This window comes from Cotesia glomerata, linkage group LG9, assembly GCF_020080835.1.
Source record: "Cotesia glomerata isolate CgM1 linkage group LG9, MPM_Cglom_v2.3, whole genome shotgun sequence".
Taxonomy (NCBI): Eukaryota; Metazoa; Arthropoda; class Insecta; order Hymenoptera; family Braconidae; genus Cotesia; species Cotesia glomerata.
The window spans coordinates 17,297,340-17,311,603 of record NC_058166.1 but is presented as its reverse complement, the minus strand read 5'-3'; the positions used below and the strand labels follow the sequence as shown (position 1 = coordinate 17,311,603).

Here is a 14,264-nt window from a genome sequence, read left to right as displayed (position 1 = left end):
GAGAAACTCTCAGCCGAATGATCCCGAGTACTCCCGAGCGCACCCCCGGCAAGAGAGCGCAACAGTTGCGAGTATCACTACATACTATACGGGAATTTATGTTTTATTGCGCGATACTCACTGATATATACTGATGTAAAAGCTCTTCTGTGTACACCAACAATCAAGTGGACTGAAAAGTAAGTCTGAATAAATTAAATAGAAATAATAATAAAGTTAGCCGACGTTTTTAATTTTTTTTTATCTTTTTTATTGTAAAAATTAGAACAAAAATATTTTTTTAAAATTGCACTTCCAGTTTTTCAAGTTTTTTACAAATGAAATTTTTTTTTTAATAATTTCTATTGTAAAAAAAAATTCTTAAATGTCGGCTAATTTAATTTTCATTAAAAAGATTTTTTTATGATTTCGAAGCTGTCACTTTATTGTTTTTTCATTTTTTTTTAACAAACAAATTTGTTCAAAAAAATTATTTTTATTTTTTAAAATTTTGAAATGTCAATTTTTTTGATGAAAATTAATTTAACATGTATTAAATTATTTTAAGAATTTTATATCAAATAAATTATGGTAAAAAACAAATAAATTATGGTGAAAAATTGACATAGAAATTTTAAAAAATTAAGAATGAAATTTTTCAAAAAAAATTTTTTGGAACAAATTTTTTTTGTTAAATAAAATAAAAAAATTGTCAAGTGACTGCTAATTTTAATGTGAATTTTTTGGCATAATTTATCTGTTAAAAAATTTAAAAACTTGTCAAATATCTGCTAAATTAATTTTAATTTTCTTCTTTTCGGGCTTTTAAAAATGGAGGTAAAAAATTTCAATTGTATTAAAATTATTTTATTTCAATTTTGAAAAATATCAGGTTTGATATAAAATAATAATTTTTGCATGTCTATATATAAATATAATTATAAAAAATGGAAGTAGATTTTATAATGAATAGAAAAAAAAAACTACTAGGACTATTTACAAAAAAAAAAAAAAAATTCATTGAGAATAAGGATAAAAATATAAATAGATTTTTATAAGATATATTGGACAAATTAATCGAAAAAACGGCTGCAAGAGTAAAATTTCATTAAAAACCTACAGACGAATAGGTTATTTCAAGTTTAGGAGAATGAAATGGTATGAAAATTGAAGCTCGTTTAATGGGCTTTGAAATGCAATCTACAAAAATTTGATAAGTTATTTCATTCGAAAGTTATTTGCGAAAAAATCTGCCAAAAAATGAATTTTTATGATTTTGAAAATTTTTGAACCCTGTAATTTTTTAACTACTTGACCGATTAAGCTCATCTTTGAACTTGGCCTTGGTATTCGTCTAAAAATTAAATATGTTTTGAGTTTGGAAAAGATCCAGTACGAATTTAAAAAAATATATTTTTTTTTTATTATAATTGATTTGGTATAAAAATTCCAAAAATTGTATTACCTCATACAATATTTCTTCCAAGACATGATATATCTTATACTTATAATATTATAATAATAATTAATAATAATAATAATAATAATGTATATTTAATATATGAAGATCGGTATTTTAAATTTATTAAATCAAGGATGATTAATATTATAAGCCAAACTACCCGATCCAAATTGTTGGATAATGACTAATTTTTCATTATTATTTTCTTCACCATAATATTTTATCGGTATGAAGTCTCAATACCATCAGAGAAAATTTAGGTGAAAATAACAATTAAAATTTGTTTTGACAATTATGATTAGAGAAAGATGTAATTTTTTACTCAGTGTAACTTTTTTCAGTGACTGAAAAAATAATTCAGATAATAATAACAATAATAATAATAATAATAATAATAATAATAATAATAATATTATTATTATTATTATTATTATAATAAATTATGAATAAGTATTATTTCACTCTTAATATTTTAACATTTTGAAAAAATTTCACAAATGTTCATAAAGATTTGCGCGTGATTTTATATAAGAATATCAATCAAGTACCTGTCGCCAGCTTTAAATTTAGATGATATCATTAGTGCTGTCACATTACAGTGGAGTCACTCCAACTTTGGTTTCGGGGAGAGACATTCATTTATCAATTTTTAGACAAATATTATTTTGCTAAAGAAGATGATACATTTAATTTAATGATTATTTATGTTTAGAAGAATAACAAATTGGTTAGTAAAAGCTCTTAAAAGATATAAATTTTAGGAAGAAATTTTAAGAAAAAAAAATTAAACTTTAATTAAAATTAAACTAGAAAATAATTGACTACATGAATAATAAAAATTATATTATTTATTTTTTTATTTTTTAATAATGCATTCACTTATTATTATTAACAATTTATTTTTAATGATAAGCTAATGAAAGTTATCAAATAAAATTAACTAACTTCTTAAATTTTATATTTATAAGCATTAATTTTTGCTTAAAAAAAAAAGACCAAGTATTTTTACAAAAACTTTAATAATAATTATTAAAATTAATATCAGGTCACAAAGAAATCACTTATCACTATCAATTCACAGTCTTTATTTATCCGTCCCAGTAGTCCATCTTCTTGTAATATGCGTCCTATTACATTTAGACCGAAACCACTTGGTGTTATATTCTTCGCACTTTTCCATATGCTCATCAGGAGCAAGAACATCAGTGTAGTAACTCTCCACCAAGCAAATTTCTTTATACAGAACTTGAGGAGCAACTTCGATAATATTGACGCATTCGCGAAAAAGCCATCGAAAATTAGCTGGAAACTCGCGTTCTAGTAACCTGAAATGCTTGAGCATGGTTTCATGAAATCCGGAGATTCTCAATAGCCAATACTGTTTGTAAGGAATAAATAAAGTCAGCAGTTCTTTTTCAGGCAATGAATCTTTCTGATTAGCGTCAGGACGTGAGTCAATACTTTCAGCTAAAATTGATACTTCGTCATCAGAAGAATCATCGTTAATAATAACTTCTTTATATTTATCTTTATCTTTTTCTGGTGCAGGATTATCATCAGTTTCTTTAGCAGATTCGTCATTAATTATTATATCATCAACATCGTCACTAAGCTCTACAGCTTCGGGTTCATTAATTTCAATAGTTGCAACATTTTTAATATCAATTTCTATTTTATGTTCAATAGCTTCAAAATCAATTTGCATTTCATTTTCATCTAAAATCTCTACTAGAGCTTCATTTGTATTTTTATTTTCAATTCCAGTATTTTTATTTTTAATTGTTGTTTCAATTTCAGTATTTTTATTTTTAATCGTTTTAATTTTAGTATTTTTATTTTTAATTGTTGTTTCAATATCAGTATTTTTATTTTCAATTATTGTTGCTTCAATTTCAGTATTTTTATTAACAATTGTTGTTTCAACTTCAATATTGTCATCTAAAATTAAAATTGGAATTTCATTTAAATCTATATTTTCAATTGAAGTTTCATTTTTTTTATCTTCACTTAAAAAAATAATTGTTCCTTCATTTTCTTCTTCTACAACTCCATTTTCTTTATTTTGATTATCATTAACAGCAATCACTACAGTGTCCGACATTGTTGATTCTGGCTCAATAATTTCAACAGCAGACTCTGTATTTTTTGTTTTTTCTTCAGCAGCATTAAGAGCTTCTATTTTTTTCTTATACCATCTTGAATAAGGCACAAGAGGATGTGGCCTGGGTCTATTATGTTTCACCGTTTCATACCACGGATTTCTAAATCTTTTCTTAGCATCCCAAGGATTAGGAATCGGGTTTACCATAGATTGTTTTTCAAACCTTGACAAAAGAATATTACCAAATTTATCTTCTTTTTCTGGAGGGTCATCAGAATCGGAATCACCCTCAGGAATTTTCAATTTTCCATTCGGAAGCAGTTGTCCGAATCCAAAATAATCATTATCTTGATTAATTTTATTGCTTTCTTCATAAAATTCATCCTGGATAATTTCACTTTCTTCAGGAGATTTTTCTTGAATAGTTTGATTACTTTCTTCAGTCGTAGATACTTGAATAGTTTCATTATTTTGTTCATACAATTCTTTCTCCAAAATTAATCTTTGCTCTTTGTATAATTTCATCATTTTATTAAAAAGTCGCTGTTTTTTTGTCTCCAAAAGAATTTTACCGGGACGTTTACGGTATAAATAATCGGAAGGGTCGTCTGACATTTGAGAAATTGTCTTATTAGTTGGAGCTTCGACAAGTGTTAAATTATTGTGAATTTTTTTTAATCCTTGCATTAAAGTTATTTTAGGTGTAAGCGGTTCAAAAACTTGCATAACTTTTCTTACGTAAGACGCTGAATTGTAGACGATATTGAGTTCGATGTCACACTGAGCTGCAAGTTCTTTGAGCCTGAAAAAAAAATTATGAAAATTAAATTAGCCGACATTTAAAAATTTTTAGAATTTTTTTTATTAAAAAAATTATTACAAAAAAAATTATGAAAATTAAATTAGCCGACATTTAAAAATTTTTTTTATTTTTTTTATTAAAGAAATTAAAAAAAAAAAATTATGAAAATTAAATTAGTTGACATCAAAAAATTTTTAGAATTTTTTTTATTAAAAAAATTATTAAAAAAAAATTCATTTTTAAAAAACTTTAAAAACTAGAAGTGCAATTTTTTCAAAATATTATTTAGTTGTAATTTAATAATTAAAAAAAAAACTTAAAAATTAACAATTTCAGCTAACTTTAGTATTCTAAAAAATTTTATTTTTTAGAGAATAAATTGTAAATAAGGTAAAAGTCCCAATTATTGACACTATAAGAGACAAAGTTATGAATTAATTTTTTAAGCAATCAAATATCAATATCGTTGAATTTTGTTTGTGATAATGTCTCAAGTAATGTTTTTGCTAATCAATTTCTTTTTTAAAATGATAATCACTGATATTCACTAATTAATTTTAAATAATTAAATAGATTATCCGGATACACCAATTATTGACAGGTTAAAAATTGATTGATCTAATTATTGACATACTTTAGCCCCAATTATTGACACCGATACTGCGCATGCGTCGAATCATCTGCTTATTTTTATTTATCGAAACTTATTATTAAGTAATCGATATTATTAAAGTTTATTAATAATAATTTCCATAAATGATTAATTACTATTAAAAATATAAAAATTAATTAAAAATAATTTATTTAATCAGAAGAGTTCAAACTCTTACAATAAATTTTTAGTTTAAAGTAAAAAAAAAGGCGTGATAGCGCTGTCGAATGGGTGTCAATATGCGATTCAATTTAAAAATTATGAACTAGTTATTGACACCCATTATTTAAATATTATAAAGCATACAATTAATTCCGATTATTCAATTTTATAAATTTTTCATATATTGTTAATTAAAAAAAAACAAAGATCATATCGCGTGCCTAAAGGTAAAAGGACTTATAACAATTTATGCGCCCTTTTACCTTTGCAAAGGTAAGGGCGCATATTTTTTTTTTATTGCCAATCGAGTAGTAGACACATTCTGCACTTAAAATTGAAAAAAAAATTACAAAGGTAAAGGGCGTATGTCTTTAATTATACGCCCTTTTACTTTTAAGAATTTGAAATTTTGGTGATCTAAAGGTGAAAGGGCGTATAACTTTTTTTTTCGGCCAGTTTACAAAAGAACATATTTGTAGTTTAAAAATGTGAAAAAAAAACTTTCTGTGGTAATAGCGGCGTAAAACCTCAACTATACAATTTTTTAAAGTTAAAAAAGAAAATATGTCCAAAAAAACAATAAATTACGCGTGATTATTTTCTTGCTTTTTATTTTAAGAAATAGTTATTATAAAATTTGGATCCTGGATTATTGATCATGATAAAACAACTGTTGTGTGAACGGCACCAGTAGTTACCCAAGCGTCACAAAAAAAAATGTTGACTTTTTCATAGATTTCACTCAACCAGAAGTTGAAAAATTAATAATCGTCAACTTAAATTCAACAAAACATTAATAAAAATTATTTTTCTCCTCGACGGAGGCGGAAAACGGCATTTTCGTTTAGCGCAGCGGGAGGAAAATTGACGCTTTCCGCCCGGAGAGAAGAATAGTATATTACACACCTAGGGAAGTAAAGTAAGAAATGTCTCAGATCACATGTAATTGTCGGCCGAGGCGAAGCCGAGGTTGACAAACATGTGATCTGAGGCTTTCTTATTTACTTCCCGTGGAGTGTATACTATTTTTTTTGCTCGACGGGCAGAAAACGACATTTTCGTTTAGCGCAGCGGGAGGAAAATTGACGCTTTCCGCCCGGAGAGAAGAATAAAAAATTTGTGCCGTTTGGGTATATTCAATAGGGCGATTAAAGCGGGAAATTTCTAAATATTTCAATGTTCTCTGTTATTGTGATTTTTTTTTATTGCTTAATTTTTACGTAATTTGTTTTTGATTGATTTATTTTCTATTTGTTTATATCTTCACTTTGTATATGAGGCTGATAATGTTATTTGAGTATAACTTGTCTTGTGAAACTATTATTGACCATTTGGTATAAAAAATACAATTTTTTTTTATACGCTCTTTTACCTTTAAGTAGTACTTTTCTTAAAGGTGAAAGGGCGTATGTCTTGAGATATGCCCTTTCAGCTTTAGGATACCAACTTTTTTTTTTTTTCACAGATTTTTACGTTTCAGACAATTTCAAACCGAATGGCAAAAAAAAATTTTTTTATACGCCCTTTCAGCACAAATCCCTATTAACCCTTAGCTATAAGTCATTTTACCTTTAAGGACGCGATATTATTAGATGATGAAATTAATTTAAATTCGGCATTTAAAAAAAATGCTTTTCTAATCAAAGTTGTTAAGAAAATAAACGCTCGTAAACTGGTTTAATGAACTTCTGCTAACTTTATTTTTTTTTAATAATTAATATTTTAATATTTTGAACTGACAGTAATTTTTTTCAATTTTTTAATTAATTAGATTTTAATAAAAATTTATATGACAGTTATTCTTATTACAGATAATTAAATGTATTTAAAAATTATTTACGGTGTCAATAATTAGGGGTTTTATCTTAGTAAAAAGAAAAAAAAAATTGAGAATACTTACGACTCAGGATTTTTAATGTATCCAATTTTTGTATTAGGAAAATCCTGCAAAAGAATACTCGGCAAAGTTCGCTCAGTATCTTTTGTATCTTCAAGTAATTGCTGAAGATAAGAATGTTGAGGCGTAAAAGATGGAGTAAAAACTTTGGACGGTTTAGGATCTGATAAATTGTTAGCCATTTCATGAATACTATCAACCATGGAATCTAATAAAACTGTGGGGGTGTAATTATGCTTCATATCTCCAATAATCGGCTGGTCTCTTTTATCGTCGAGTGATTGCTGGAAGTTTACGTAAAGATGGCTATTGCCTAGTGAAAATGGTTCATACTGCAGTTTGCTCGGAAAGTGCTCATTTATCAGTGTGCGTCGACGACACTGGATGTAACGCTGCCATTCGCGAAAACTGAAAAGTCTTGCGTCAAGTATTCTTCTTTCCTCGGCAACTCTGTAATTAATATTTTCTATATTTAGTTCAACTTACTTGATCTTGTTTATGTAATCCTGAAATCAATAACTATTTTTATAGCATTACTAAGTTTATATTAAATTATATATTTACAGCGATCAATACAATATTAATCAGTAGGATTTTTTTATGTCGATTAAAATTATCTATGCTCATCTATATTATTAAGAGAATATTATTAAGTCTTTAGGCTGCATTCGGAAATGCTCTATCTCTAGATACATAATTAAGAAATTATCTTGTATCTCGTGAACTATTGACATTTTTAAAGATATAAACTCGTCCCGATGTTACACTCATCGAGACCTTTCATTTGAGTACCCACATCAATTTTTCATATATTTTATATATTTATATATTTCACAAATATCATATATATAAAATATATAAAAATTGCCATGTGAGTACTTAAATGAAAGGTCTCGATGAGTTTTATATCGAGATGAGCTTATATCTTTAAAAATGTCAATAATAAAGAAATGACTTTGTATCTTGTCAACTAGTGACATTTTTAAAGATATAAGCTCATCCCGATGTTACACTCACCAAGACCTTTCATTTGAGTACCCACATCAATTTTTTATATATTTATATATATTATATATATGTAATATATATAAATATATGAAAAATTGATGTAGGTACTCAAATGAAAGCTCTTGATGAGTGTAACATCAGGATGAGCTTATATCCTTAAAAATGTCAATAGTTAAGAAATTGCATTGAATCTTGTGAACTATTGACATTTTTAAAGATATAAGCTCATCCCGACATTAAAGTGATCGAGACCTTTCATTTGAGTACCCACATCAATTTTTCATATATTTATACATATTACATATATGTATATATGAAAAATATATAAAAAATGCATGTGGGTACTCAAATAAAAGCTCTTGATGAGCGTAACATCAGGATGAGCTTGTATCTTGAAAAACGTCAATAGTTCAGAAGTTACATTGAATCTTGTGAACTATTGACATTTTTAAAGATATAAGCTCATCTTGATGTCCCATTCATCGAGACCATTCATTTGAGTACCCACATCAATTTTTCATATATTTTATATATTTATTTATATTATATATATGTATATATGAAAAATATATCAAAAATACATGTGGGTACTCAAATAAAAGCTCTTGATGAGTATAACTTCGGGATGAGCTTATATCTTTAAAAATGTAAATATTTAAGAATGTACAGTGCAATTTAACAAAATTATCTATTTAATAAAATAAAATTTTATTTATTTATAGTTGACTAATCACGGAAGTCACACAGTGACTGCAAGGCTGCCAGTACTTATAATTGCAAAAAATTTTTAACAAATACTTACTCATTTATTCTTTCAATAACTCGGCTCATTTCATTTTCGGTGACTCCGTCCAATCCGAACAGCATCTTCATAACAACGATAACAATTGCCATGGCTTTGGCTTCGTAGTTGGGAAATTTGTGATACTTTTTATTGTCAAAATTGTGTCCTGGTGGCCACTTTGCCAAAATTCGTTCTGCATACTGAACAACGCCGTCTAAGATAGTAATAAACAGTCAGTTAATCAAACAAAAAATACACATCTATACTTATATATACTACAATATCACGATACGTACTGGGTAACTGTAATTCTGTACAGTATTTTTTTATCAATGTCAGCAAGTTGGGTTCCGGAAACTTCCAGATCTGCAAAGATTTTTTCAATCGTTCGATGGGTGGTATCAAGCTTGCATGATGAAGCATCCGAAATGTGTTCATTCGAACCGCTTCTTTTTTTGTAAAGGTTACATCAGAGGGTATAAAATGGTCCAATTTATAATAAGATAAATGTCCATCTCTAATGAATCTACAAAATAATAAATGCATGTTAAATTTATTACATGTAATTAATATAGTAAATTAAATTAAAAACTATGTAATAAATGGACCCTAAAACCGGATTGTAACACTTGTAAACTCGTTGCATGACCAAGTGGAACCTTTGATAACTTAATAACAACTATTAAGAATGTGCTATTTACTTATTGCTGAGTATTCTCCATGTTAAACTTTACAATTTTTTTTTTAATCTTTCTCTTATACGTATTACAAACTCAACTAATTATGTTCATATAAATTAATACCTAAACCTCTATTATCTCTTACATTTATATTTATACTGTTAAAATGTATAATGTTGTATATTGCCGGTTGGCGTTTGTACCTAATAAATAAATAAATAAATACCTCATTATATCAGACACATGAATATCTTCATTGTTAATTCTGAGAGCTAAATAAAGAAGCGCCCATAATTTTATCGGCGTAATTATATCGGGTCCATATCTGGATGTGAGAGACTGGCTAGTAGCTATAAATTTTTTTCTGAATTTTTTTCGCACTTTTTTAGCCTTTTCTGTGACTGATTTAATTTCTTCTCTCGCTAACGCATTGAACTGTAATCTAAAGATAATAAATTTTAATATAATACTAATGTTAGCCGACATTTTTAATTTTTTGATTTTTTTTAAATAATTAAATTAGAACAAAGAAATATTTTTTGAAAATTGCACTCACAGTTTTTCAAGTTTTTTACAAATTAAATTTTATTTTTTTAATATTTAAGAAAAGACCTTGTATCTGGTGAACTATTGACATTTTTAAAGATATAAGCTCATCCCGATGTTACACTCATCAAGACCTTTCATTTGAGTACCCACATCATATTTTCATATATTTATATATATTATTTATTTTATTTATTTATTTACGAAATTTTTAGACCCTGAAGCCTTAGCTCCCTAAGGGCCTTACATAGAAATGAATACATAGTAATAATAAAATTAGTTAAACAGTAATGGATATAAAATAATAAGACAGTAAAAATAAGTAATAAGAAAAGTAACGTCTAATGACTTTAATGACTTTAGTTGATAAAACAAAAGAAAAGAAAGAATATGAATTTGAACATTTCGTAATTTGAATATTTTAGTAATTACAGTTATTTATCTAGCAGTATGATGTGTAGCACTAAATGGAACAATGCATAGATTATATAAGTTACAACAGTCATTCAAATGCGCAAGTTAGTATTAGTTAACATATTTATATTCAAGACACTCATAATAACAATATTTTGTAAAAGATATAAGTAGAACTCAGGAAGTTTGACTTGAGCATCATCAACACTTGATTCAGAAACAGCAATAATGTCATAGTCCAAAACTCGAAAATGATCTCAAAGCTCATCAATACGTGGAACTAGTGCCTGCGCATTTAGATGGAAAATTTTTACACTAACTGATGAACTGCAAATAATATCACACTACTGAGAGACAACGACACCACGTTATTAGCTTAAGCCAGGAATTTTCGTCAAATCCATCGACGGTAATACTTTCAGTGGCTGAGAGTCATCTGGAAGCCTAACACAAACCGCACCTGCCGCAATCCAAACATTTTTCTTGCTGATCGTCGGAAATTGTCTCACAATACTCTGACGCAACTTGTACAATGTAGACGGAAATCGTCTGTTAACATAAACCGGTAGTTTACCCACACCTTGTACTAACATATCAGCCGTAATGTTCCGACGCACTTTTTTCGCCTCAAAAAATTTGTTAACAATAAGCGAGGATTGACACTTAATAACACAATGTCCCGCGAACGCGAAGAATCAGCTCCTGCAACAGCTATCTTTCTTTTCCCAAGACGCTCTACTGATGACACACAGTTGACGTCAATACTTTGAAGTCCCAGAGAATTACTCAGATTTATCACAATGTCTTCTAGGTTCTCCGTAGGCATCTCAGGAACTCCTGAAACAACAAGCTGGTCAGACAATTGCTGCGTTTCCAGAAACAGTTGTCGAACTTCAATGCTTTGAATTAGTTTCACACTGTTTGAATTATGATCAACTTCAGATGAGACAGCAGAAGCATTTTCAACCGCAGCAACGTTTTTATAAATTGACATAATTCTCCTGTAAATTTTTGCAAATGTTATTCAACTCATCTAATTTCTTAACAACACCATGAACCTCCATTTTAACATCTTTAATTAATCCCAGCTTTTCATTTATGTTTTGTAGTATTTTAGTAATAGACTCTGGTTGCGGTTGTGGAATAAAACAAATTATTCCACATATATATATTATATATGTGTATATATGAAAAATATATCAAAAATGCATGTGGGTACTCAAATGAAAGCTCTTGATGAGTGTAACATCGGGATGAGCTTATATCTTTAAAAAGGTCAATAGTTAAGAAGGTACAGTGCAATTTAACAAATATCTTGTAAAATATTGACATTTTTAAAGATATAAGCTCACTCTGACATTACACTCGTCTAGACCTTTCATTTAAGTATCCACATCAATTTTTCATATATTTTATATATTTATATATATATATATATATATATATATATATATATATATATATATATATTACATATATGTATATATGAAAAATATATCAAAAATGCATGTGGGTACTCAAATGAAAGGTCTTGATGGGTTGACTATCAGGATAAGCTTATATCTTTAAAAATGTTAATAATTTAGAAATTACATTGACTCTTGTGAACTATTGACATTTTTAAAGATATAAGCTCATCCTGATGTTACACTCATTAAGACCTTTCATTTGAGTACCCACATCAATTTGTCATTTATTTTATATATTTATAAATATTACATATATGTATATATGAAAAATATATAAAAAATGCATGTGGGTACTCAAATGAAAGCTCTTGATGAGTGTAACATCAGGATGAGCTTATATCTTTAAAAATGTCAATAGTTAAGAAAGTACAGTGCAATTTAACAAAAGTCATTATTGAATATAGCAAAATTTAAATTTTTTATAGTTTACAAGTCACGGCAGTCACATAGTGACTGCAAAGTTACTAGTATTTATTATTAAAATATTAATTGAAATTGTAAAAATTTTATCTCAAATATATCTAACCTTCCTCGTCCTTTAGGTCCACTTTTAGACGAAGTATTAGATCCATCCGAAAGCTCGCCGTCACTTACCTGGCTTGCAACACTAGACTCAGCTTCTGTGGTGCTCGAAACTTGAGACTTGTAGTCAGAATCAGCTAAAAGTCTCTAAAAAAATTTTTTTCAATAAGCAAAAATTTATATTATTTTATTTGTTAAAGTAATATTAAATTGATAAAAACCTTTCGTCTAGCCACTTGTCGAACAGACGTTGACGTACTAGCGCTGCTACCACTAGTTACACTACCAGCATATTTTGTTTTTTTTTTCTTCTTTTTTTCAAATACTTTTTGATAAATAATTTCAGCATCTCTAAAAATTAGGAAATTTATATTATTACTTTGGATATTGCGGAAAATATATGAGTAATAATTTTGCTACCTTTTATCGAATTTTTTGGAAAGTTTAGGACGAGCTTCTCTGTTTGTAGACACAAAAGCAACTTCAAGTTTCGCCAAGTAAGCGGACCATAGTTGCGCGACTACCACTTTAAGGTTTTCCTTTGCTCCCACTTGAATTAATTCATTTGTCAAACCAATTAAAATGAAATTATACTTTTCCCAGGAAGTTAAACGTCTGTCCTCTGGAATAATAGAAATTTAATTAGAAAATTATTGATCAAAGAGAAACTTTTAAATTATTTTTGTATGAAAATTAATTTAGCAGATAGTTGATAATTTTAAGAATTTTTGTAATAAATAAATTATGGCCAAAAAAATTGACATGTAGAAATTCAAAAAAATTAAAAATGCAATTTTTTTTTAATAATTTTTCGGAAAAAATTTATTTGTTAAAAAAAAAAAACTAAAAAATAATCAAGTAATTGCTAACTTAAAGTTATTTATAATAATGAAATTTATCTAATGTCTAAATTTCATTATTATAAATTTTATGAAAATAAAATTAACATCTGACGATTTTTCTTATTAAAAAATTGACTAGAAAAAAAATAAAAGAAAAATTTGACATGTTAAAAATTTGGAAAACTGTAAGTGCAATTTTTAAAAAATATTTCTTTAGTTATAATTTAATTAATTAAAAAAAAATTTTAATATCAGCTAATTTTAATGTCAAATTTTTTTGAAACTTCATCTAAAATTTCACTATTTTTTTTTAACAATTTTCAAATCAAAAACTACTAATAAATTTTAAAATAACCTTCATCCAGAGCTTTCTTCGCCTGTTGAATCCTAGTTGAAGTCATGCGCGTCTTGGCGTCATGTGTAAACTCCACATCTTGTTCTTTTTTTGTCTAAAAATTTACATTAATTACTAAAAACAATCATGACATTAAAGTCAGCAGTCACTTGATTAATTTTTTAATTTTTTTTGACAAATAAATTTGTTCGAAAAAATTATTAAAAAAAAATTGCATTTTTAATTTTTTAAAATTTCTACATGTCAATTTTTTTTGCCACAATTTATTTGTCAAAAAAATTATCAAATATCTGCTAAATTAATTTTTATGAAACAATCTTTTGCATAAATTCTTAATAATTACCTCATTTTGCATGTGACACTCATTGCAGTAATAAAATCCAGCTTCCGCATGGAATTCAGTACCCCCACAATTTAGACATGCATCCATTATTAATTACAAACAGTAATTATTGCAGCACATCAACAATCATCAACAATAATTTTCTAATAATTCAGTTATAAAAAAAAAAACAAAACAATCGCGCATTGCAGTATTAATTACAGTCCCGAGGTTAGTTTTCTGAAATTAAAAAAAAGCGTGCTGCGC

The 14,264-nt window shown here is 27.1% G+C and overlaps 2 protein-coding genes across 2 annotated transcripts in view; one reads left to right on the top strand and one right to left on the bottom strand.

Annotated features, from left to right (window-relative positions):
• The first annotated feature begins 102 nt into the window (after nt 1-102).
• Nucleotides 103-14,264, top strand: part of LOC123271596 (serine/threonine-protein phosphatase PGAM5, mitochondrial-like) — a 35,843-nt gene continuing 21,681 nt past the window's right edge. Inside the window, exon 1 of the mRNA XM_044737978.1 lies at nt 103-179. The gene's annotated coding sequence lies outside the window, so the exon portion shown is untranslated. The remainder of the gene's footprint in view (nt 180-14,264) is intronic.
• LOC123272277 (TATA box-binding protein-associated factor RNA polymerase I subunit B) lies at nt 2,428-14,247 on the bottom strand. Its single transcript, XM_044738975.1, has 11 exons — nt 14,019-14,247; nt 13,676-13,769; nt 12,899-13,100; nt 12,700-12,829; nt 12,483-12,625; nt 9,754-9,969; nt 9,144-9,373; nt 8,866-9,061; nt 7,059-7,505; nt 3,303-4,344; nt 2,428-3,245 (listed from the first exon to the last, which is right to left on the bottom strand). The coding sequence occupies exons 1-11, from the start codon at nt 14,103-14,105 to the stop codon at nt 2,526-2,528; spliced, it is 3,507 nt and encodes a 1,168-aa protein (XP_044594910.1). The 5' UTR covers nt 14,106-14,247; the 3' UTR covers nt 2,428-2,525.